The sequence below is a fragment of the Caloenas nicobarica genome, unplaced genomic scaffold, assembly GCF_036013445.1.
Source record: "Caloenas nicobarica isolate bCalNic1 unplaced genomic scaffold, bCalNic1.hap1 Scaffold_83, whole genome shotgun sequence".
Classification (NCBI taxonomy): Eukaryota; Metazoa; Chordata; class Aves; order Columbiformes; family Columbidae; genus Caloenas; species Caloenas nicobarica.
The window spans coordinates 102,300-124,676 of record NW_027017717.1 but is presented as its reverse complement, the minus strand read 5'-3'; the positions used below and the strand labels follow the sequence as shown (position 1 = coordinate 124,676).

At 48.1% G+C, this 22,377-nt stretch overlaps 1 protein-coding gene across 1 annotated transcript; it reads right to left on the bottom strand.

Moving 5' to 3' along the window:
- Positions 1-8,577: 8,577 nt before the first annotated feature.
- Positions 8,578-22,157, bottom strand: LOC136002912 (E3 ubiquitin-protein ligase RBBP6-like). Its single transcript, XM_065658150.1, is given in 13 exon segments — positions 8,578-9,404; positions 10,134-10,212; positions 10,293-10,454; positions 10,918-11,021; positions 11,555-11,727; positions 11,962-12,101; positions 12,468-12,552; positions 12,666-12,754; positions 14,028-14,072; positions 14,921-14,957; positions 18,497-18,605; positions 19,169-19,236; positions 21,616-22,157. Coding segments are annotated over 13 exon segments (2,460 nt in total).
- Positions 22,158-22,377: the final 220 nt, after the last annotated feature.

Sequence of the window (22,377 nt, the reverse complement as noted above, 5' to 3'; positions counted from 1 at the left end):
ACCCAGCAGCAGCAGGACCCTGCTCTGCCGGGGGTCGCTCCTTCCCCCCACAGCTTCTCCCCTCGGTGTTGCTGGGATCTCCCCAGGCAGGCTGAGCGCTGACCCCAGCGTCTGGGGCTGCCCCTCCCCCCATCCCCTTTCATAATGTTGATTTATTGAAATAAAAGCGACTTTTGGAAAAACGAAGCCCCGATTTTTGGGTGACTGGGGAGGGATTGCCCCCTGCTGTTGGGCCAGGACCAATGTGGGGGTCACAGGCCCCAGCTGGGGGGTGCAGAGGCCCACGTGTCACCCCCCCAGTTTTGGGGTGAAATCAGGTGTTTCCAGAGTTGTTTTCCAAAAGCAACTTTACTGCCATGACCCAACCCCCGCCCCGGACACCTGGGTCCCCTGATATGTCGGTCCCCGACTCCTGGGTCCCCCCAGGACTCCTGGGTCCCTCCAACATGCGGGTCCCAGCCTCCTGGATCCCGCCATCTTGGGGCTGAGGGGGGGACAGGGCGGCCGCGCTCAGGGGGGATTCCCGCCCTACGGGGAACAGCCAATGGGCATCACGAGGCCGCCTCCAGGCCAATCGCGGCTCGGCGCGGGTCCTGAGGGGCGGTGACACGCTGGCTGTCCAGCCAATGGCGGTGCCGGGGGCGTGGCTTTGGCGGCTCGTCCTGCTGCTGCCGCCCGAGCGCCGCTTCCCCCGGGTCCCCCAGCCCCTCCGGGGATCCCAGCCCGCACGTCCCGATCGGTGCCCGCCCCCCGCGACTCCCCCAAAATCACACTGATCCCCATATCCCCCTTCTTTACCCCAAAACAGCCCCCCTTGGACCCCCCAATGTCCCTCTTGACCTGCCAGCACCCCCCCAGGATCCCGCCCCCCACCCATCGCCCCCCATCACTTTTGGGGTGTCAGAGTCCCCTGTCCCCCCCACCCCCCGCAAATGCAGTCGCCCCTCGGGCGTCCTGGGGGGGTTGGGAGGTCCCTGGGGGTTGGAAAGGGGTTAATGGGGGGGGGTGGGTGGGTCCTGGGGGTCCCAGAGGTTCTTGTGAGGGTCCCTGTGGGGCTGGGGGGGGTCTCGGGGGTTTCTGGGATCCCTGGGGGGGTCCCTGTGATCCCGGGGTTTCTCTGAGGGAAACAAGAATTTGGAGGATGGGAAGGAACTTTCTGAGGGGAAAAGGGAAACATCCCCTTCTCCCTCAGCCCCACCTCATTCTCAGAGGCTCCGTTCAGCAGAGCCTAAACAAACAGAAGCAATAAAATATAAAAGTTATTTTAAATTTCTTCCTCATGTCTGGCCTGAATCTCCCCTCCCTTTAGTTTAAAACCATCACCCCTTGTCCTGTTGCAACAGGCCCTGCTCCAAAGTCTGTCCCCATCTTTTTTATGAGCCATTTTAAGTACAGAAAGGCTGGAATAAGGTCTCCCTGGAGCCTTCTCCAGGTTGTGGATCCTTTTTGTGTCGTCACAGCGTGGAAAGCTGAGAGCGACCACCAAGAAAAAGAAAAACAATTTTACAAGGCAGCAAGGCCACACGGGAAAAAATGTACAAACCGTGTCCTGGAACTTCCCTTTCAGCTGCACGCGACACATGTTGGGTGAGATTGTTTCTTCTGTCAGATGCGATTTGCTGATCGCCAAGTGATCGATTGATATCGGCAGTGGGAAATGATCTCTTGAAACGTAAAGAAATGGGGCTGCCCCTGGAGCCGCCATTTTGTGTTTTGAGCTGATTTTGGAGCCCCTGGAGCCGCTGTTTTGTGTTTTGAGGTGATTTTGGTGCCCCTGGGGCCACTGTTTTGTGCACTGAGGTGATTCTGGTTTCAAGACGGGTGCTCTACCAAGAACCTCCACAACAAAGATGACACAAGTGCTTCACCTATGGCCCTGATTAGTTACAGTGGTAATTAGTCTCAGGTTCACCTGGATCATGTCTTTGCTCAACAGAGGCCTCACTTGTGGCCTCTGCTCTGTCTGAGGGAAGAAGGGAGAAGGAAACTTTTTTTTTTATTATTCCTTTACCTTGAACACCCAAACCAGCATTTTAACTGGATGTTGGTCAATCTCAACATGGGCCCTTGAGTCCTCTGCAGCTTCTAAATCATTGTAAAGTGACCCTTAAACGTATTCCCTGAAAAGAGTTTCAGAACTGATATGAGGCCTTGGTACTTACTTTTAAAATGTTCTTTAAGCTTCAGTGACTGCTGCCGCCCTTATCTACAGTCAAGCTGAATACAGCGATAGCAAAACAGAAAGCTCAGTGTATTCACGAGGTGTTAATGTCGACATCTCATTTTTTGCATTCTCTCCGAGAAAGCAAAAGTAACTCCAAACACTGATACCGTCCCAGTTCTGGTGCAAGAGGAAGCTGTGGAAACCATCTTCGTGCGACTCGTTGGCCGATGTCCCTTCCCGGCCGTTGCGCTGCAGGTCACCAGACTGTCGACACCTCTGGGGTTGGTCACGGGCGTGATGGGAGCTGAGGGAAAACGGAAAGGGAAGGTTGGATCCCGTGGGAAACGTGTACAAGAATCAAGGACCGTGCTACTGCTGCTCCTCTTCGTCACTCGTCGTGAGGAAGGTGCCTGAGGGAAGAGAGAGAACAGCCGACTTCCCCCAGCGCGAGGTGGACAATGGCTCCCAGGGCAAAGAGGTGATCTAGGGCATGTGGGAAGGAAAAGATCCCTGAAAACATGATGACAGCCCCAAGATGCCACATCCAGCGTGCAGCTTCCCCTGAGCTTCCTCCCAGCTGTGGTCAGTGGCTTCTCCTCTGTTATCAGCACTTCCTGCCCCACTGATCACCCAGCTCTCGTCAGACGGATGGAGAAGGTGGGACAGAGACACCGGGCCGAACAGGACGGAGCCTCCGGGCCGGACAGGGCCAGCAGGCAGCTCGCTGCTCTCCTGGACAGGTTGGCACGGAACCCTGAGAAGCCCCTGGATCACGGTGCTGTGATGGTCACAGCCTCATGATGCTCCTCGGTATCTCATCCCCAACTTCAGCTCCTTTCTTCTCCCCTTGTTTTGCTTCTCCCTTTGCTTCCCATACATATATCTGGGGGGTTTTTCCCCTCTTTTCTCACTTCTTCCTTTCTTTTTTTCCTTTCTTTCAGCTCTTCCCCTTCTTCTGCCTTATACCCCTCTCAAGTCCTCTCTTTTGCTGCCGTCATCTCTTCTTTCTTCCTCCCTCCTTCCTGCTTTTTGATCCCATCTCCCTCCTCTCTTCATCGTCCTCTCTAGAAACCTGTTCCTCTCCTCTCCTCTCTTCTCCTCTCTTCTCCTCCATATATAATTAATATATATTCGTAATACAATTCATATTCGTATGTTCTATATATTCACCTAGAATTCTGTATATTCATATAATTCACATATTTCTTGGCTGAGCTGATGCAGTTAGTTCTGTCCCGTCAGCTGCAAATCAATATTCTCAGGATATGAAGAACATTTGGCTGAAAACTCGTTGCCGTGGTGGTCCTGGAGACATTCCCACCACGTGATCTTGAGTGTGACAAATGGCTCTGGCTGTTAAATATCACTTCCACCGTTTTCTTTCTAGTGTAGATCAGCTCTGATGGGTCATTCTGTTTCCTTTTTCACACTGGTTCCTGCCTTGAGAGCCAGACTAGGGCCAGTTCATCACAGACAGGGGGTGAAACAAGTTTATGATCTAAGGAAGATCCATATCAGGTCAAAACTGCACTCCAGGACTTTAAACATTCAGGTCCGCCTCCATCTCGCCTCTGATTTTTCAGCTTTATCAGTGGGGGCTGCACAGAAGGGACATGCATCTGCACGTGTCCTCGTCCTGTGTTCATCCCACCCCATTCCCAAGGATCCGACGTTCAAATTCTCAATGTGGGAGGGGCACTTGTTGGCACAAAACCACTGATGGGATCTGCTGCCTCACACTTGGAACAGCACAACCGACGTCACCCAACAGCATCTGTCGCCTCTCGGGTCCAGCTGAGACCTCATCCTGGGTTTCTACGTAGAGTCACAGTTCAGGTTGGATGGGACCTTCGCACCTCATCCAGTCTAACCCCTGCCATGAGCAGGGACATCTGCACCAGCTCAGGTTGCTCAGAGCCCCGTCCAGCCTGGCCTGGGATGTCTCCAGGGATGGTTCATCCGCCACCTCTCTGGCCAACCTGGGCCAGGCTCTCACCACTCTCAGGGGCAACAGTTTCTTCTTTATATCTTGTCTTAATCTCCTCTCTTTTAGTTCTAACCATCACACTTGTCCTATCACAACAGGCCGTGCTCTAAAGTCTGTCCTCATCTTGTTTACAGGCCCCTTTTAGGCTGCAATAAGGTCTCCCCAGAGTCTCCTCTTCTCACAGAATCACAGAATGGTTGGGGTTGGAAGGGACCTGTGGAGATCATCTACTCCAACCCACCTGCTAACGCAGGTACATCTAGAGCAGGGTCACCAGAGCGGATCGCACAGGTCGGTCCACGCTGGTTTGAATGTCTCCAGAGAAGGAGACTGCACACCCGCTCTGGGCAGCCTGGTCCAAGCTCTGGCACCCTCAGAGTAAAGAAATTTTTCCTCGTGTTTAGATGGAAACTCCTGTACTTCAGTCTGTGCCTGTTGCCCCTCAGGATGTTGTTGGGCACCACTGAAAGGAGCCTGGTGCATCCTCTTGACACCCACCCTGAGATATTTATAAACATTGATCAGATCCCTCTCAGCTTCTCCAGCTGAACAGCCCCAGCTCTCTCAGTCTCTCCTCATCAGAAAGATGCTCCAGACCCCTCAGCATCTTTGTGTCCCTCTACTGGACTCTCTCCAGTAATTCCTTGTCCTTCTCAAACTGGGAGCCCAGAACTGGACCCAGTTCTGCAGATGCAGCCTCACCAGGGCAGAGCAGAGGGGGACAAATCACCTCCCGCGACCTGCTGGTCACACTCTTCTTAATGCCCCCCAAGGTGCCATTGGCCTCTTGGCCACAAGGGCACATTGGTGACTCGTGGCCAACGTGTTGTCAACCAGAACTCCTAAGTCCTTCTCCGCAGAGCTGCTTTCCAGCAGCTCAACCCCCAACCTGCACTGGTACTGATACTGGACCCTGACTGTCCCAAGAGATATTCCATGCCCCATAACATCATGCTCATCAATAAAAAGGGAGGGGAGGGAAGTTGGAGAGGCAGCCATCACTCAGGGTCTGCTGGATCTCACTGTGCTTGGGGCAACCTGTGAGTCTTTGCATCACGTGTTCCGGTTTTTTCTCTCTTCCTCTTTCCATTACTTATCTTACTATTTCTTATCTCAGCCCATGAATTATCTTACTTTTGCTCATCATATTCTTTATTCCCATCCTATTGAGGGGTATGTGGGGCTGGTCTGCCAGCCAAGGCTGCCCCACCACAGCTTCCCAGGCCCTCTCATCTCCAATCCCAGCAACGAGCCACCTCAAGCTGGCCAGAAACCCCAAAGTTTCCTTTCTCCTGCAGCCCCCTTTCTTTAAGTTTCAAGAGATCATTTCCCGCTGCTGATACCTATCACTTGGTGATCAGCAAATTGCTTCTGACAGAAGAAATAATCTTGTCAAACACGTGTCACATGTAGCTGAATGATAAATTCAGGGACACTTTTTGTAGATTTTTTTCCCCTGTGTGGCCTCACTAGCTCGTGAAATTGTTTTAAATTTTTCTCTGTGATCCATCTCGGCTTTCTGTGCCACAGCAGTACAAAAAGGAACCACGACCTGTCTGAATCTGTGACGTTGTGGAGTGGCTGCCCTCTGTAAAGGCAGCCACAAGGGACAGGACTCCATCGGGCGGTGGCCACGTCAGTGATTTCTTTTCTCTCCCTTTTGCAGCCTCCTTGCTCTTGTCGTCTCGACACCGATCTCTCCTGGCTTTCCTCCAGCTGCTGCTATTGGCGATGTCCTCTCTGGGTAAGTGCAGCTCGACCCCTCCCAAGATGCTCTCCAGTTGAGTTGGGGTTTCTAAAACATTGCCATTTTGTAATTATCTCCCCTAACAAAATTCTTTTGGTACCAAATAGATATATATATATATGCAAACTGAAATACTGAGCTCAGATATGAAAACCAAATACCAAGTTCAAATATGCAGATGGATCACAGTTACACTTATTCAAGACAATATCTTGATTTTTGCATTGCACCTTTGGGCTGCTTACTGTTCAGCCAGGTAGAGGTGATGCTGGGTCTCCCTGACAAAACAGGTCAGTGCGCGCTGGAGCCCAATCGGCACCTGCCCCCCGCTGCCCTAGCAAGCTGGACTGGGCAAGGCTTTTATTAGTGTCTCATCTGGCGTGCTACAACTGTTATCCCAAAACCAGGATTCTTTACTTGGTGTGCATACAAAAGAGCCAAATTTAGTACACCAAGACGAGACACAGCCTATCATGGAGTTGCACAAGTCTGAATGCTGGAATAAAGCTAGCATGCTAGAAAGAAAGGTAACGGCTATTACACACAAAATTTTATCATCACATTCACGCAGTAAAAAAACTAAATTACTCATGATCTTCTGTATTATCACAAAACACACATCTTGAGTCCATGGATTCTCATTATTTACCAGTCTGCGAACTCACCGTACCACACAACAGACAAAGACCTACTAAAACTGCAACATGCTTAAACAGATACCCACAAAGAAAACAGTCCAACAAGGAAGACATCTATGATTGCTGTGTTATACTTAAAGATACTTAAATGTTCTATTCTCCGGCCAGTTTTCCCGATCATTTAAGTTATACAGCAGCCACCACTGATTTCAATATTTCACAAGATCCTCTTTCCTCATCTTTCCAAGTGCTTTCCTATGTTCTAAAACACCTCCCAATACCGATTTCTTAGGAACACAACTGAAATCAGTCATTTCCGACCCCATCTCGTAAGTAAAAAACCATGAGAAGAGGGAGGGAGGGGGAGAAGCACAGGGCTGCTTGCAGCACGAGTGGGAAAAGTGGGGAGAAGGTTTTACGGCGCACTTACACGAGCAACACGACAAAAAAGTCCCCCGAAAGTTTGCCTTCAGAGCTCTAAAGACAGACTCCGAAATGAACAGTTATCAGAGAGAGAAGAATCCTGACAGTTTGCACCACGACGGGTACGGGCCTCGCCTGAGAGTTTGCCTCCGGAGCTCCAAGACACAGCCCCTGGAGCAAACGGTTATCAGGGAGGGAAGACGCTGACAGTTTGCTTTGTGAACGGATACAGGCACCTGGAGAGAAGGTCAGCAACATTTGGCTTGGCATATTTCCCCCATGCAGTAAATAATACAGTGATCCCACCACGAAACTCTTGTAAGTCGCACTTCTCTCTAAGAACTCTAAACATTGTTCTGCAGTAAGCAGAACCCTAAATTACTCCCCCATGACAGAGAGACCAGTAGGCAATTCAGTGGGGCCTTGAATTCAGCATTTTCACCAGGATTTGAGTGCATTTCCCAGAGGGGGCGCCTGTCTCACCCCATCCTTGTTCAGCGTGGGATGGAGACGCTCTGCAATGCACACGCCTGCTGTTCCTGAGAGCACCTGGGCTGGTTTTGCTTTGATCGCATCCTCTGACACTGCAGCCTTAAAACCAGTGTTAGCAAGAACTGAATCCAGCTCAGGAAAACTGCTGAGCTCTAGATGTGTTTCTCTCAAAAAGTCATTTTTGCGGCTGTGGTGTCAGCACGCCAAAAGGCCCACATCTCCACATCATGTGCTCAACTCTTAGGCTGGGTTTATGTTTGCTTGAATAACCACCTGTAAAGAAGTCGATGACACGATATGTCATGCCAACGTCCACTAAGAGTGCTACAGAAGGTAAAAATTTCTTCCCTCCAAAATGCGCTCTCCACCCCGTCCCCAAAAAATACTCATTCACTGTTCACTCTTAATCCTTCATTCTTCAAAGCTGGATGGCAGCTACGTGATGATGAAGTGATAAACAGTTTACTTGGGAGCTGGACTGGGGAAAATACGTAGGGGACTCTCAGGTCTCATTTCAAAGACTGAGAGTCCTTAAAACATGGAGAGGGAATAGATTTGCTGCCCCCTGAGTTTGTCAGCCACCTTCTGCTATTTCTTAGTCAAACACACCAATATGGGATATTCCTGTCACTTGGCTGTTGCATATTTTTGCACATTTGTATCTTTAACAACTATTGCCGCTCTTTACTTTTACCTTCCCAGATTGTTTTTATCTTTACTTTCTTGTGCTTTTTGATGCATACAAGATGAGAAAGAAAACAACTGTCAAAGGGAACTGTCTGCTGTACTGTTCATTTCCAATGACCCCACGTGGCTTTTAATACACAACACATCTAATTACAAACATACCAAACCAGGTTTCTTTCTGTCATAGGTAGTTTATTGTTTGAAAAAAATCTTAATATTTTCATTAACTGTAAAGAAGAAAAAGCAACTTGTATTGATAACATTAAAGCCATTATAAACTCAGTCAAACTTGAATTAAACACCAGTGTCAAAGTACTATCTAATTAGAGCAAATCCTCAAATCAGAATTAACAAATAGTGATGGACTACAACCAAACCATCACAATAATACAGAATCAAAACTTCTGACTTCCCCATTTTCATTTGAACATCATCCGCTCTAACTGTCTCTCTTGGGTTTTTTTGCACCTTCAAACAGCTGAGCATTGGGAAATCCTTCATTCTCATCCTCTTTTCTTCTCTTCCCTTGGAATCTCTGTTTACTTGCTCTGTCATCTCCCAGTGGGTTTTTCACCTCTTTCTCTTTTGAGTTTGTTGGATTTTTCATGCCATGGTGCTCTCTTCCAGAAGCTTTTTCAGGGCCATCTCCAGCTATACGACTATTTTCGTGGCGCTGCCCACCAGGATAATCCTCTCTACATCCCCAAGTATATGGCAAAATCTCTCGTCTGGTCTCAGGTGGATCGAACCTCTCTGGAGAAAAGGTCTCTCTGTTCACTGGAGGTCCAGGCTGAGCACCAGCAGCACAGCCCCTGTCAAACTTTCCAGACCATTCTCCATAGTTCCTTTCCCATTCTCTGTATCTTTGCTTTTCAAATGGATCCTGAAATTCAACAGATCTGCCATAGGCAGCTTTCATACCATATAGTGGAACTGCTGTGTGTCTGTTAAAATACTCCCTTTCTCCTTCCCCTTGAGGTGTCATCCTTTGAGTGCGAGCCTGGCCTCTAAATACTGGAGACCTTGACCGTGAGTGGTGATGACCACGCGACCTTGACCTAGAGCGATAGTTATGACTCTTCCCTTTGCCTCTTCTTGGAGATGGCAGCAATGGCGAGTAGGAACGAGAACGACTCCGTGATCGAGAGTCGGAGCGAGTGCAGGAAGAGCCTGATCGTGACTTGCAGTGGGTATACGAACTTCTAGGGTAAGACAAAGCACCACAGGGAGACTTGGACCTTTAAAAAGCACAACACAGAAAAATAACTACATTATTTCAAAGCAGTCACTCTCCCCGTTTTTTTTCCTCTCAGATTTGGGTTGGTTGGGTTTTTTTCTCTTGCAGAGAGCAAGTTCTAAGGGCTACAGTGCAGTATCAAATAGCAAGAAAACATGATTTAGCCTGAAGACAGTCACGCTCGATTTTAACATGCCAGTCTAGTCTATTTAACTTCACTGCTTATTTGGCAATTTGTAGAGGATGCAAAGCACTTGTACTGCAATCCTACATACTCTTTAATCCTACGTATTATTTAATCCTCCATACTATTTAATCAACACTTCCAGCCAGATGTCCCAGCAAAATCTTGCACATATCTTGAGCTCTGACTAGGAACCTTAAGTTTGACCTTTATTACAATTACAGTTTGAACTTTACTACGAAGAGACACCAAAAAACCAAAACATGGTCACTATAAGAAGAGGCCACACCTTGAATCCTGGTGTCAGTTTTGGGCCCCACACCCCAGGGCTCAAAAGGGCTGCACCAAGATCACCTCAGGGCTCAAAACGGCGGCCCCAGGGGCACCGGAATCGCCTCAAGGCTCAAAATTTCCGTACAATACTCACAGTTTCCAGGCTGGTTTGTCACCTGCTGAGCAAATTGCCCTGGCTCTCATTGGCTGACCTTTTGGAGTGGGGGGAGGAGAAAGAAAAAAATCCCATTCAGTTTATCTGAAGAGAAGTTTTTCAAGGAAATTCTGAGGTTATAGTTACCGGTTGTGGGGATTGATTGTCCTTGGGGGCCCAGGAGATGTGGTAAAGCTGCTTGTCTTGGAGCAGGAACCTGATACTCCTGGTGAATAAACGCAAACGCATGGAAAAGAAGCCCTCCTGAAATCCAAAAATCATGGTATACCTTGAAGTAAAACTTGCCTTCTCTTCTGACAAAGTGCTGATGGACAGAGAGGAAGATCTTGAAAGTTCCGCGTTTGTCACCAGAGCAGCAGGAGGTGTCACGAGTGGTGGCGGCTGCTGCCCAAGCTGCTTATGGACCCTTCTTGTGTAGCCAGTTCCGTTTCTGAAGTTGTTCACAATCTAGAGGCAGAAGAACCATTTACAGAAAGATAACATTACAGAACATATTCCAGAAACTTCAGCAGATCTACACACAAAAGCCTCTGCGGAGTAAAATTACTTGTGCATTCCTGCAAATGCCATCAAAGCTAAAATAAGTCAACATACAGAGATAGAAACATGTCACATTACACATGGATGTTAAGGATTGGTATTTAATCCTTTATTTAATGCTTTGGTATTTAAAGTCCTTCAGTGTTAACACCGAATTTGAATGTGAGGCAATCACGCTAAACAAAACTGTGACCTGAATTAGCCAGATTCTCTCTAAATTTAGAATCGTGACCTTCTGGAACAACAGATAATGCGTTTGCAAAGGAAATTCAGCCTTAAGCAATTTAACCTTGCTTAAGGAGATGTAAATCAATATTTTTTACAAATGGACTTTTCTTACAAACAGCTCGTGTAAAAGTGATCGCGTTACCTGGCGTAGGAACTTGTTGGCAACTAAAGCATCAGGAGAAACATCCGTCCGGTGACATGTTGGGCATTTATGTTCCTCAGATTCCAGTAACGCTGTCCTGATACCTGTGAAGAATTAGAGACATCAAACTATTTTTAGCCAAACTAAGGACATTTTGTGGGTTCTGATCAATTATAAAAACACTTAGATGATTAATGGTTAAATATGGTCTGGAATTAAGGGCATGAAGCTATAAATGTTCAATAGTGTAAAAAGATTCTCGTATGCAGCAAATAACTATGGAGTTTTGATATTTTGCTCTTGGAACATTTGAAGATGTAGACTGGGCTGTGTCCTGGTGTTCTAATTAGTCTCATTAGATGAGGCTGTGTCTGGATGTTTCGACTGGTCTTTTTTCCACCTTCTCATCCAGCGAGAAGCCACCACCCTCAAGGTTAATGAATAAAACACGTCTCAAAAAGCATGAGTAGGCAGGTTTGAGTTCTGGAGCTTTGAACCAACTCTCTCAGGGAGAAGAACACGGATTAAATTATATTTATTTCTTGGATTTCTTTTCTGATATTTTAAATGATATTTCTTTCTTATATTTCTACTTTCAGAAGAGCAGGTGTGATGCTTGGCATTAACAAACCCTTACATTCATCACAATAACTGTTTCCACAACAGGGAATAATGACGGCATCGGTCGTAATGTTTTTACAAATGAGACATAACAACTCCTCCGGAACAGGGTCGTTGTTTGAGGAGGAGGAGGGCGGTTCCGCTGGTAAAAATGGAGGTTTTTCCTTCTTCCCTCTCGCATAAGCTTCCCTGGAGGAGGGGATGGAAAATCAAAAAGTTGAAGATGGGCAAAGGAAAGTTTTTCCAAGCTTTGGCTTTTATCAAAGGGAGATAATAGATGGAATTTGCAGGTTACCAGACAGTGACAACGCTTCTTCCCCCGTAACTACAGGTGCTGTGCAACTTGCTGGCATTGCCGCTCACACACTCACACGTGGTTTCTCTCGTTGCCTTTCGGGTTAGTCCAATTAATTCTGTACTTACGCATTAATAATCGGTATTGCGTATTTTCCGGTGCTTGTCAGCATCACACCCCTCGTACTGGGATCTTCCACCTCCATCAGGAAACTCCTGGGAATTCCTGTGCTCTTTTTAATCCTGGGAACAGGCTCAAAAGTTTTGTCCTGTTATGAACAGAAATGCAGACATATCTCATCTGAAGACCCACACTTCAAATGACATTTCAATGACTACTTTAACTAGCAAAAGCTTTTCATCCTCTCCTTTTGCTCAGCATAAGGGTTGCAGGAAGATTCAACAAAAGACTCGTGTAACTAAAACACACAAATATCCAACAGGTGGGGTCAACAGAAACATCTCGCTTTTGTACAGAATCCTCAAAACTGCAAAACGTCATTAAAAAGAGTTCAAAACAGAAAATTTTCCAATAATACTGAAATAGATAAACAGGCATGAAGGATCACAGAGGATGATCTACAGCAATATCTATTGTCTATGACCTGGAAAAAGGAAAACCCCCCGTGTCTTACCCCTTTTGTCGGGCAGTTCTTTATATAGTGGCCGGGTTTTCCGCAACGGAAACAAGTGTACGATGGTGGAGGTTTCTTCATGTAACTAGAAGTTTTTTTGGGGAAAAAAAAGAAAATTGTGTCATTCTTGTGAAAGCAAATGCCTCGACAAGTTTTCCACCGTCTTCAGAGAGGAGATCTGACATGACCAACACTCACGTGGCTGGATTGTATTCCCAGCAGGACTGAATCATCATGGCTTTTATTTTATCTTCTTCAGAAGCTTTGGCTTCAGCCAGGTTGGCCGTCTGTTCAACGGGGAATTAATGGTGCGACACACATGTTACGTGTTTGGAACTCAAAACTTTCAGCTCTGTTTGTACCTTTGTAACTAATCCCATTTTCTTCCCAGCTACGTGTAGAAAAATCTGTATTATCCAGGATTTGTAAGCTCTAGATAATTTGAAGGAGAAGATCTCCACTGTCCATTTAATTGAGAAAGATAGAAATTATTTGGACCTTCCAGCATCAATCGTTCAGATCAACCACTCCTGGTTTTGTTTTTGTATGCATTTATACGCTTTCATCCACAAATCAACCATCTACGTTCAACTTTTTATTAAATGGTTCTTTCATATATACATTATTTTTCTCAACGCTGAGGTAATCCAGATCAACAACTATGAAATCATTTCCAGTAACATTTACGGAAAACTTGACAGATACTTGACTAATTTGAAACCAAACAGTTACAAAACACATCCAAACCCCACAAAACATGACTAGGAATAGACTAATTCAAATATGGCATTTAATTCATCAAAATAATAAAGCAGAAAACTTTTTACAACACATTGCCTCCATGCTGAGCCAGTCTGCTCTCAACTTTACATTATTTTCCTGCATTTTTCTGAAACACTTAAATTTCTTCAAAAGCTGAGATGTCTGACACATGCTTGGACAGTTTTTCACATTTTAGCATAAAATTCCACATGAGATTGCAGAATCAAGGACACATTTAGAATTTAGATTTCAATTTCCTTTGGTGGCTACCTTCCAATCTAATTTTTTCCCAGAATGTACACAATTTAATTTCTGCAGTGAGAGAGGGAAGAAGTTCCCAGTGGGAAGAGATTTCTTGGAAATGAACTCCAGCCTAGAAATTCAGACATCGCTGTGCAATCGTCCATGTTACAGAAACGCTTCTGTTTTGGCTGTTGCGAACACCCCTGAAATGTCCATAATTAAATTGTTCCGTGAAAATTGTGTTAGCTTCTGGCGCAAAAGTAACGAAACATATGAAAAACAGTCAAAACAGCTTCTGAAGTGCTGCTGCTTTGTATCTTGAAGATGAGCGATTCTGCAACGTGACGTTGGGGCTGAGAGATCACAGGATAGTGTCAAAATATACACACATTTTAAAGGTAAAATGAAGACCTTAAATTATCAAACATGAAGGTATTGTTCACATTACAAGACTTGTGCAGCTATAGGTCGCCATATAAGATTTAAAAATAGGAAGAAACCACTTTTTAAAAAAGTATTTGACAAGAATATATACCTTATATTATATAGTAATACCTTAATAAGCTGTGCCAGAGAAAGAGGTGCAGGAGAGTCATCGATCTGTTCACAAAAAATTAAACGCATATTCAATTGTACCTTCAAGACAGAGCGTAGTAACAGTGGGACAGCAGCACAAAAAAAGCTGTAACGAATTCAGATGTTGCCGCCTTACTGTTCCACAATCATGTGTGAACTTTCCAGCGATTTATTCCTACCACACTAAGTTCTGCTTTGAAATACATACAGAAACATGGGAAAAAAGCCAAATAAACTGTCTTTATGAACACAGAGTTTGTGTTGATACACATGCCAGTAAAAAAAGAGAAAAATAACTGTTTTCAAGAAATAAAAACCCATCTGAATTATTTGGAATACAATAAATGCAATTTACATTACAATAAAGACAAAATATAAAAAACACATAGGAGACATATGGTATTCAATCTAAGTGGCAAATCCAGATCCAGACCCTTTACCAGTCAAGTATTTCCTTGTGTTTCTCATTTATATAATATTTTAGCAGCGGAATGACAGTGTTTGCAAACCTGAAAGGAACACCACTCCTTTCCCAAATGTAAATTCATAGTTGTGTAGCAATGATATTTAAATTCATGGCAATCTATTAAAGACATTTTTGTACTCAGAGGGGCCCCAACTAAATCACTTCAATTACACAGTTTTAGGAACAAATCCCCAGGTATTTAAGGACACGACAAGGAATCACGGAGCTGCACAGAACTGTCCTCACAACAACGACGTGACTCACTTTTTACCTTGCTGAGTCCAATATTTTTCTACATTGATTGGAAAATACATTATGTTAATGCTTGGAAAATTCATACAAGGCTGCGTTGGTTAAAATTCACCGTGGTGTGTAGGAAAAAGGGTGAGATTATGTTTTTACATACCGCTTTTGATGTTCCGCTCACTGGCTCCTTTTGACTTCTAGAAGGAGAAATAAAGGTGATCAGAACTTAAATAAAGCATTCCGACCCAACAAAAAGCTGTGCAACCAGATTCTAAAACCCAAACATCAAAACTTGATGTTCTGATCGCCTAAGGAATGTGGAAATTTATTCTTATACATAAACTCTTCTTTCTTGGTGCATTCAGTGCAACTGAAAAAAAAACCAAACCAAAATTACATTCCTACTTTGTGACAAATCACTCTACTCAGTCATCTGACAAAGACACACCAAAAATCTCTTTAGAAGAGTGTTTCTTTGTGGAAGCCCAAGCACTGTGATCAGGTGTCTGCCATGTGTAGCCACAAAAGCTCCAAAATACTAAATATGTCATAAAACATATGCTATATTGACTAAGAATAGCAGTAGAAATGTCATTTGAAAGCAGTTACAAGGGTTTTGTGTTATTTCGGAGCCCTGCAACAGACACCAAAAAAAAAAAAAAGGTCTTAATTGCCAGAAAGTGTTCTAAGGTAATCTTGAAAGCACTGCACAATGCAATATTTTAGGAAATATTTATGATGCTTGAAAACTTGCTGAGATTCCATATACTCATTGATCTGTCACTTTGTTCTTTCATATTTATTGGATCTTTAGTGTGCAAAAAAATCGGATTTGGGGCCTATGAATACCTGCTATCTCCCCCCTCCTCACCCAAATGGAAGAAATAGTCAAACACTGAGAATGAGACTCTTCCCAGATGGGAATAAATTCAAAGTTTATGCTACAACGTCTTTACTATAAAAGCAAACACATAAACCAAGGAATCCCTCTGTGTCCAGGAAATAGGATCTGCAACGTGGGTCTCAGAACAACCAACCCCAAGAACAAACCCAGTTAAATCACCTGAAGAGTCACCGCTGTTGGAGTTCGAACCTCACCTCCTAAAAATGTAGGCCGGAAAAAGTAGGCCTAAAAATGTAGGCTTATAAAATGTAAGCCTAAAAATGCAGGCATAAAAACATAGGGTCAGGTCCATTCAAAACTACGCATCACAAGAAAAATTAACAGCCGCTTTAATAAGCAAGATACAATCTGAATGCCTCTATAAACTAATATCCATAAAAAAGGTTAAAACACACTGAAACGCCTCACAAAGAATACAAAGCTCTATGAATACTTACAAAATGTGTGCTCCAGCCGCAATTCTTCCAACAATTTTTGATGAGATCTTAGGGACTGGAGCATTGTCATCTGTGTCTTCTGAAAACAACATAAATACAGAAAAGAAAAATAAATTAGTCAATTCATGAGTGTATATTAATATGAGAATCCCTTTACAGATACAAAAGCAAAATTTTATACGTAACATCACACTTCTATCGTCTCCATGTGTGAACGGGACATTTTGAGAATGCACAAGGAGCAAAATATTTCTCACAGAAGAGCAAAAATACCCCAACTACTTGGCAAACTTAGACTGAGCCTAAAACACCGAGATCCCTCCACGAGGACGGTTTTTCTATTTATATTTTACACCATATTCATCTTTAGACAAGGAGGAAAGCCATCAGTCCTTTTAGATTAAGCCCAAACAAAAACCCCAGCTACCTGAGACACTTAGACTAAGCCTAAAATGCAAAGATCCCTCCATGAGGATGGTTTTTATACTGTACTTTCACAATCTGGATATGTCTAAATCTTTTCAAGCTCCATCAGCAGCTGTTCCCCGGGACCTGCTGGCAGTTTTAAGAATTAAAAAAAAAAAGAAAAGAAATTTAAAAAAGAAAGGAAAATAATGCTGCAGATCTACTTAGGCTCTGTGATGGTGGTTTGGTGCAGGGATCATGCATAACATGGGAATATTTCACCATTTCTGCTCTGGTTTTCAGTGTATTACTCCAAAACACCCACCTGATGGCATCTTTTCAACAGCAAACCCAGCGATTTGCAGCATTCAGCTTCTTGAGGGAACTGAGAAATCGCTGGGCTGCAACTACCTCCTGCAGTGTCCCTGTCACCTGCAGTGTCACGGAATCCTCACCACGGTACCGGGCATTGTGACACAGGTTCTATGTCACCTGGGTGTGGCAGCCCAGCGCCCCCTAGGGGAGGGGGAGCCTGTCAGCCCCGGGCCTGTCACTGCCTGGTGTCCCTCCTGTCACTGCCTGCTGTCCCTCCTGTCACTGCCAAAAAAGGAGAGACTCTTCTAAAACAATCCTGCAGGGTTTGGGAGCTCTCTGCCCACATGCAGAGCCCTGCGATGGCTTCAGGACATGGAGGGGAGGGCAGCTGGTTCTCTCCCTCCACTGACCCCTTCTCGGCCACCTCTCCAGCAGCAGCACTTTGCTCCCAAGCTGTGCCAGAGCCACCCAAAAAGCCTTTCTCTTCCCCCTGGGGATCTAAAGGAGCAACGAGATGGGAAGAAACGGTCCCCTCTCTGCCTCAGAGCAGCCTTGCGGTCACTTGGGCCTTCCAAACATGGCCAAAGAACATGGCCTTGTGTGCTTCCTGAGGCTACAGAAGAGGGGACACCACTGGAAAATGAGTCCCCTGCCCCTGGTGATGGCTGAGCCCAACATGGGAACATCAATCCCAGCTAAGGGCTCCTTGAAGAGTCCCCACTGTCCCTCTAACTGCATTTCTACAAAGAAACAGCACTCAAGAATGACACAGATTCAAATCACGTATCTGTTTGGCCACCTCAGGTGGTGCTCCTTCTGCTCTGGACCTCCAGCCAGGGCCACTCCATCCTGGGCACCACTGATCTGGCCTTCAGTGGGTGGCATTGCATAGACATGGACCCCTGGGACATGGGTGGCACCAAAGGGGAGGGCTCCAAGCTGTATCCCGCTGAGACGGTCTTCTGCGGTTCTGTCAGCACCGACCAGAACATCTCAGGCCTTGATGTCAGTAATTGTGCTGTCTCCGGTCTTGGTGGCTGTGGAATGCAGACCTTGTAGGTGGGCTCCTCGGGCAGCCTGGCCTCAGAACTCATTGGTGGTAATTTGCTTCCCATGGGAACTTTCTTTTCGCCTTGTCCTGCTCTGCACCTCTGAGGGTTCACGGCCTGCGCTGGGCTCTGCTTTGGTGCTTGGCCTTTGAGCTCAGATTTGCCCTTGGCTTGGCCACTCATGGGCTGCTTTTTCCAGAGGAGTCCCCTGGGATGGCTGGCAGACGCCTGAAATGACACGACAGGAGGGGACAGCTTGAGGACACGATGGGTTTGGGGCCCCATCCTGCCCCCGCGAGCCACGTGCCTGTTTGCGCAGCCACCAGCAGCTCAGCCGATGGCTGCGCTGAGCTCAGGAGAGGAAATCCCTGAGCCAGGCCCCTCGGTGGCACACGGCTGTCCCCATGCACAGCTCAGGAGGCCACACTCGGCGCTCTCCTGAAGGAGTGGAAAGGAACCAGCCCTGTGAAGTGGGGGCTCCTGGCAGCCCCATCCCAGCCCTCCAGGCGCTGCCTTCACCACTGTTCAGCAGCAACGAACGACAAGTGTTTGGGGCTGGGGAATGGGCTCCTGCTGGGACAGAAAATGACCTCATGCAGACACCAGTCCTGAGCCCCCAGACTCACCTGACCCCAGAGCTGTTCCTCATCTCCATCGCCTTCTTACCCCAGAGCTGTTCGTGTTCCTTCTTAGCCAAGCTGGAATGGGCTGGCAAGGGCAGCTGAGCAAATCTCTCTGGAAACAGGAGGAGACGCCTTGTCAGAAGAGCATCACTGATTCTGCCAGCCCGGGTGACACGCAGCGGTGCTCAGGCCTCTTCCCAAAACATGCGAGAGGGCCGTTCTGCTCCCCTGACAGCGCCATCTCCAGAGGCCTCGCACCCTCCCCAACAGCGGCACCTCCGGGCTCCTCTGCGAACGCGTCAGTGGCAACAGGTTCTGGAAAGAGGGGCTGGGTGATGCCAGGACGTGACAGACTCTCTTGGAGAGGTAATTCCCAAAGTGCAGACAGGCCCTTGAATCCTCACCCTTCTGCTATAGCCAGGGATGGGCTTGCCCAGCCCAGCCCAGGGCTTGGTTCTTGTGAAGTCAAGCTTAGGAAAACAGGCTGTGCCAAGCTGGCATGAAGCTTTGGTGCAAGTCAGAGCCTTTTGACCATCATGGCCAGGGATTTTTCCATCAGACTGCATAAGCTGGTTGCCCACACTATGGAAATGAGCTGGGAGTTGCTTTCCCTTCCATGCCTTGCCTGAGAGGTGGCAAACCCTCTTTTTTCTTTTTTCTTCCACTTGCCCTCACCAGGGACATTTGTCAAGACCTTCAGAGGGTCCCTGGGCAGTGGTTTCTCCACCAACTCCAGTTCAAACCTGGATAGAAAGAGATGACACCAGCATGACCCAGGGCACCACCAGCCCTCCCGCTTGCTGGGATCACCTGCTCACAGGCAGAGTTTAGCACACTCGTAAAGGCCATTGTGTTCCCAAGTCGACTGTGCCCCATCCCCAGGGACTGTCCTGGGAGATGGGGTCACTGAGGAAGGAGTCCTGGTGACATGGGAAAGAAAGTGTTGCCTGAAATCCTCCGTCTGACCCATCAGTTCTGCTCACAGGAATGGCCACAGGCCAGATACAAATGAGAGTCACTGCTCATTGTCCCTGCAGCAGGACACTCGTGGTCACACGGAGCAAAAGCCGCCAAACTGCAGCTGAGCAGCTGCTCAGCCAGAGGCCAAAGCTGCCGACGTGCTCACTGGGGACAGACGATGACACGGCCAGTGGGAGTCAGGGAAGCCACAGCTACCGTGTGAAGACACCACCATGTGCAGCAGCTGGGCAACCTGCAATGGAGGAACGTGGAGATGGCAGGGCATGCTCAATGTGGGCAAGCTCCTCAAGAGTGGAGGAGTTCAGGGCAGGAAGAGGTGGCGGGATCGTGGTCTCGCCTGGCCTGAGCAGCTGGCCGTGTCCTGGCCGGCCGCACACAGGCAGGGCTGGGGAACTGTGGTGGGTCTGCTCAGATGGTGGGGGGCTCTGGGAGTCGGGGTGCTGGTGCCTGTGGCCTCACGGGTGCCCCAGTGCCCACCTCACCCGGGCTGAGGCTGGAGCAGAAACTGTGTGTTCCAAGAGCAAATGGCACCTGGCAGCCCCGTGCCCAGGACTACAGCTCCCAGCATGGGCTGGGGCGCTCCCTCCAGCTCTCTGAGCCATGGCCACAGCGTCCCCTCCCCGGCCCGGCCTGGTGAGGCCTTGGCACAGGCCGCCCCGGGCAGTGGTGGAGTCACCGTCCCTGGAGGGTTTAAACCATGGGCAGATGTGGGGCTGAGGGACATGGCTCAGTGTGACCTTGGCAGTGCTGGGTCACAGTTGGACCTGGTGATCTCAAAGGTCTTTTCCAACCAGAAGGATTCTGAGCATCCAGGACAGACTTGGTGGCGCGGAGCAGCAGCCTCTGGGCCCGGCCAGTCGGCCCAACTCGTTCTCACTCGCTGTTGGCTCATCCAGCCCAGTTCAGACCCAGTGACTCGACCTCCACATTAAAACAGAAGAGGCTGCAAGACGGGCCCACACAGCACACAGCTCTCAAAACCCCCTGTCCTGGTTTTCTTCAGAACAAGTTTCTCTTGTAGTGAATTTCCCTGTCAGCTAAAGTCTTCTTATTAACTGCAGTTTTCCTGAAAGTTAGGTACATGTTTTGGTAGACATAGCAATGGAACGCAAGGTCATTGATAATGATGCATCCTGCGAGATGGGCAGGCAGGAGGTGAACTGAAAAATTGACCAACTAAAGTATTCCATCCCATTCACGTCATACTTCATATAAAAGTGGGGGATCACGAGGATCTCGTCCCTTTTTCCTTATGGCCGACATTGGGAGAGGACCTTGCGAGTTGTCCCTGCGAACTGAGGCCTAGTGACAGGCTGAATCCAGCTCCGGTTGGCTGGAGAGTCCAGTCCAGGACTTCGGGTGCCGGCCCTACACCTGCCGGAGCAGTTGCCGGGACTTTCAAGATTGGTTTTGTATATTTTGTATTATTTTCTCTATTTCTGTTAGTAGCATTAGTAAAACATTTTTAATTTTTCCAACTCTCTTCTCTCTGTCCTTCTTTCCCTCCCAATCGCCTGTCCTTAGGGGAAGGGGGAAGAGGAGGGGTTGAAGGGGAAAGTGGGGGGAGAGGAGGTTAACAATACATCTGCCACGGTTTTACTGTCACCCTGCAATCAAACCACGACACCCCCTCACAGAGACTTCTCAGAATGGGGATTTCACCAATTGCCCCAAACCCCACAGAGAAGCAAACACCCCGTAAATGACACATGCAAGGCCAACAAGTGTTTGTTTCTAATTGTGGCTTTGGCTTTTCTGCCCGCTGGTGCCCAGTGAGTGTTTCTGAGAAGTGATCCCAGCCTTGGGACGCAGGTTGCAGCTGTTCCTCGAGGGCCTGTGGGCAGGCGGGCCGGCCGGCAGAGCTGCCCGTGGCTCTGGAAGGGCTCTCTGAGCTCTTCCTGGCCAGAGGCAGCACTGGCAGGAGGGACGGGGCAACGACAACTACGGGCAACAACATCTTTCAAACTTGGTACATAGTGGTGAGGAGTGACAAAACACATTTCCCTGAGTCTAGTCGAGAACACCTTGGTAAGTCCCGCTGCTCTGGAGAAACGCCCCAGAGTTCACTCCAGGCCATCCTGGCTGGACTCGACCGCATCCAGGGAGCAAATGAGGAGCTGCAGGGCCTCTTGGAACAGCACATCATCAGGTATGGCCAGTTCGGCTGCCGGATCTCCAGAGGCTTGGTCAGCAGCAGAGGGGCTGGGTGGGACATCACTGCCTGGGGTGTCCCCATGAGGGGGGCCGTGCCAGAGGTGTTGAGGTGCGAGGACAGCTGGCCCTTTTGCTGGTGGCCAGGCATGGCTGTTGGCAACACCACGGGGACTGTGGCCACCGCATTCCCCTCCAAATTGGTGCCACCAGTGTTCCCAGGTGTGGGGCTGCTTCTGGGACCGTCCTTGGCAACCCGCACCATGTCCAGAGAGACACCAAAGAGCTGATGGGCCTCTTGGAGAAGCACCTCCTCAGACACTTCAACATCATCAGTGGGATCCTCCGGGGCTTGTTTGTGGGGAGCAGCAGAGGGGCCTGGGGGGGATGTTCCTGCTCCGAGGCGCCCCTGCGGTGGTGGCCATGCCAAAGCTGCAGGGCTGTGCCCATTGCCCCTGGACGTGCCGGTAGCTGGGGATGGGGATCGGCAGCACTGGAGGGGCTGGGGCCACCACTGTGCCCTGATGGACATAGGGGCTCATCCACTGGATGTGGAACTTGCAGGAGCCAAAGCAGCAGCCACACGGAGCCCTCTGCAACCCTGTGTGGGGGAGTGGGAGCCGTCCTGGGCGGGGGGGACCCTCCATGGGCACCCCCCAAGCCAGGCCCCATTGCCAACAACTCCCAGCTCTGCACAGGCACGTGGGGAGCTGGTGGCTGGAGCAACCCTGCGGGGTGAGCTGCTGTGTGGG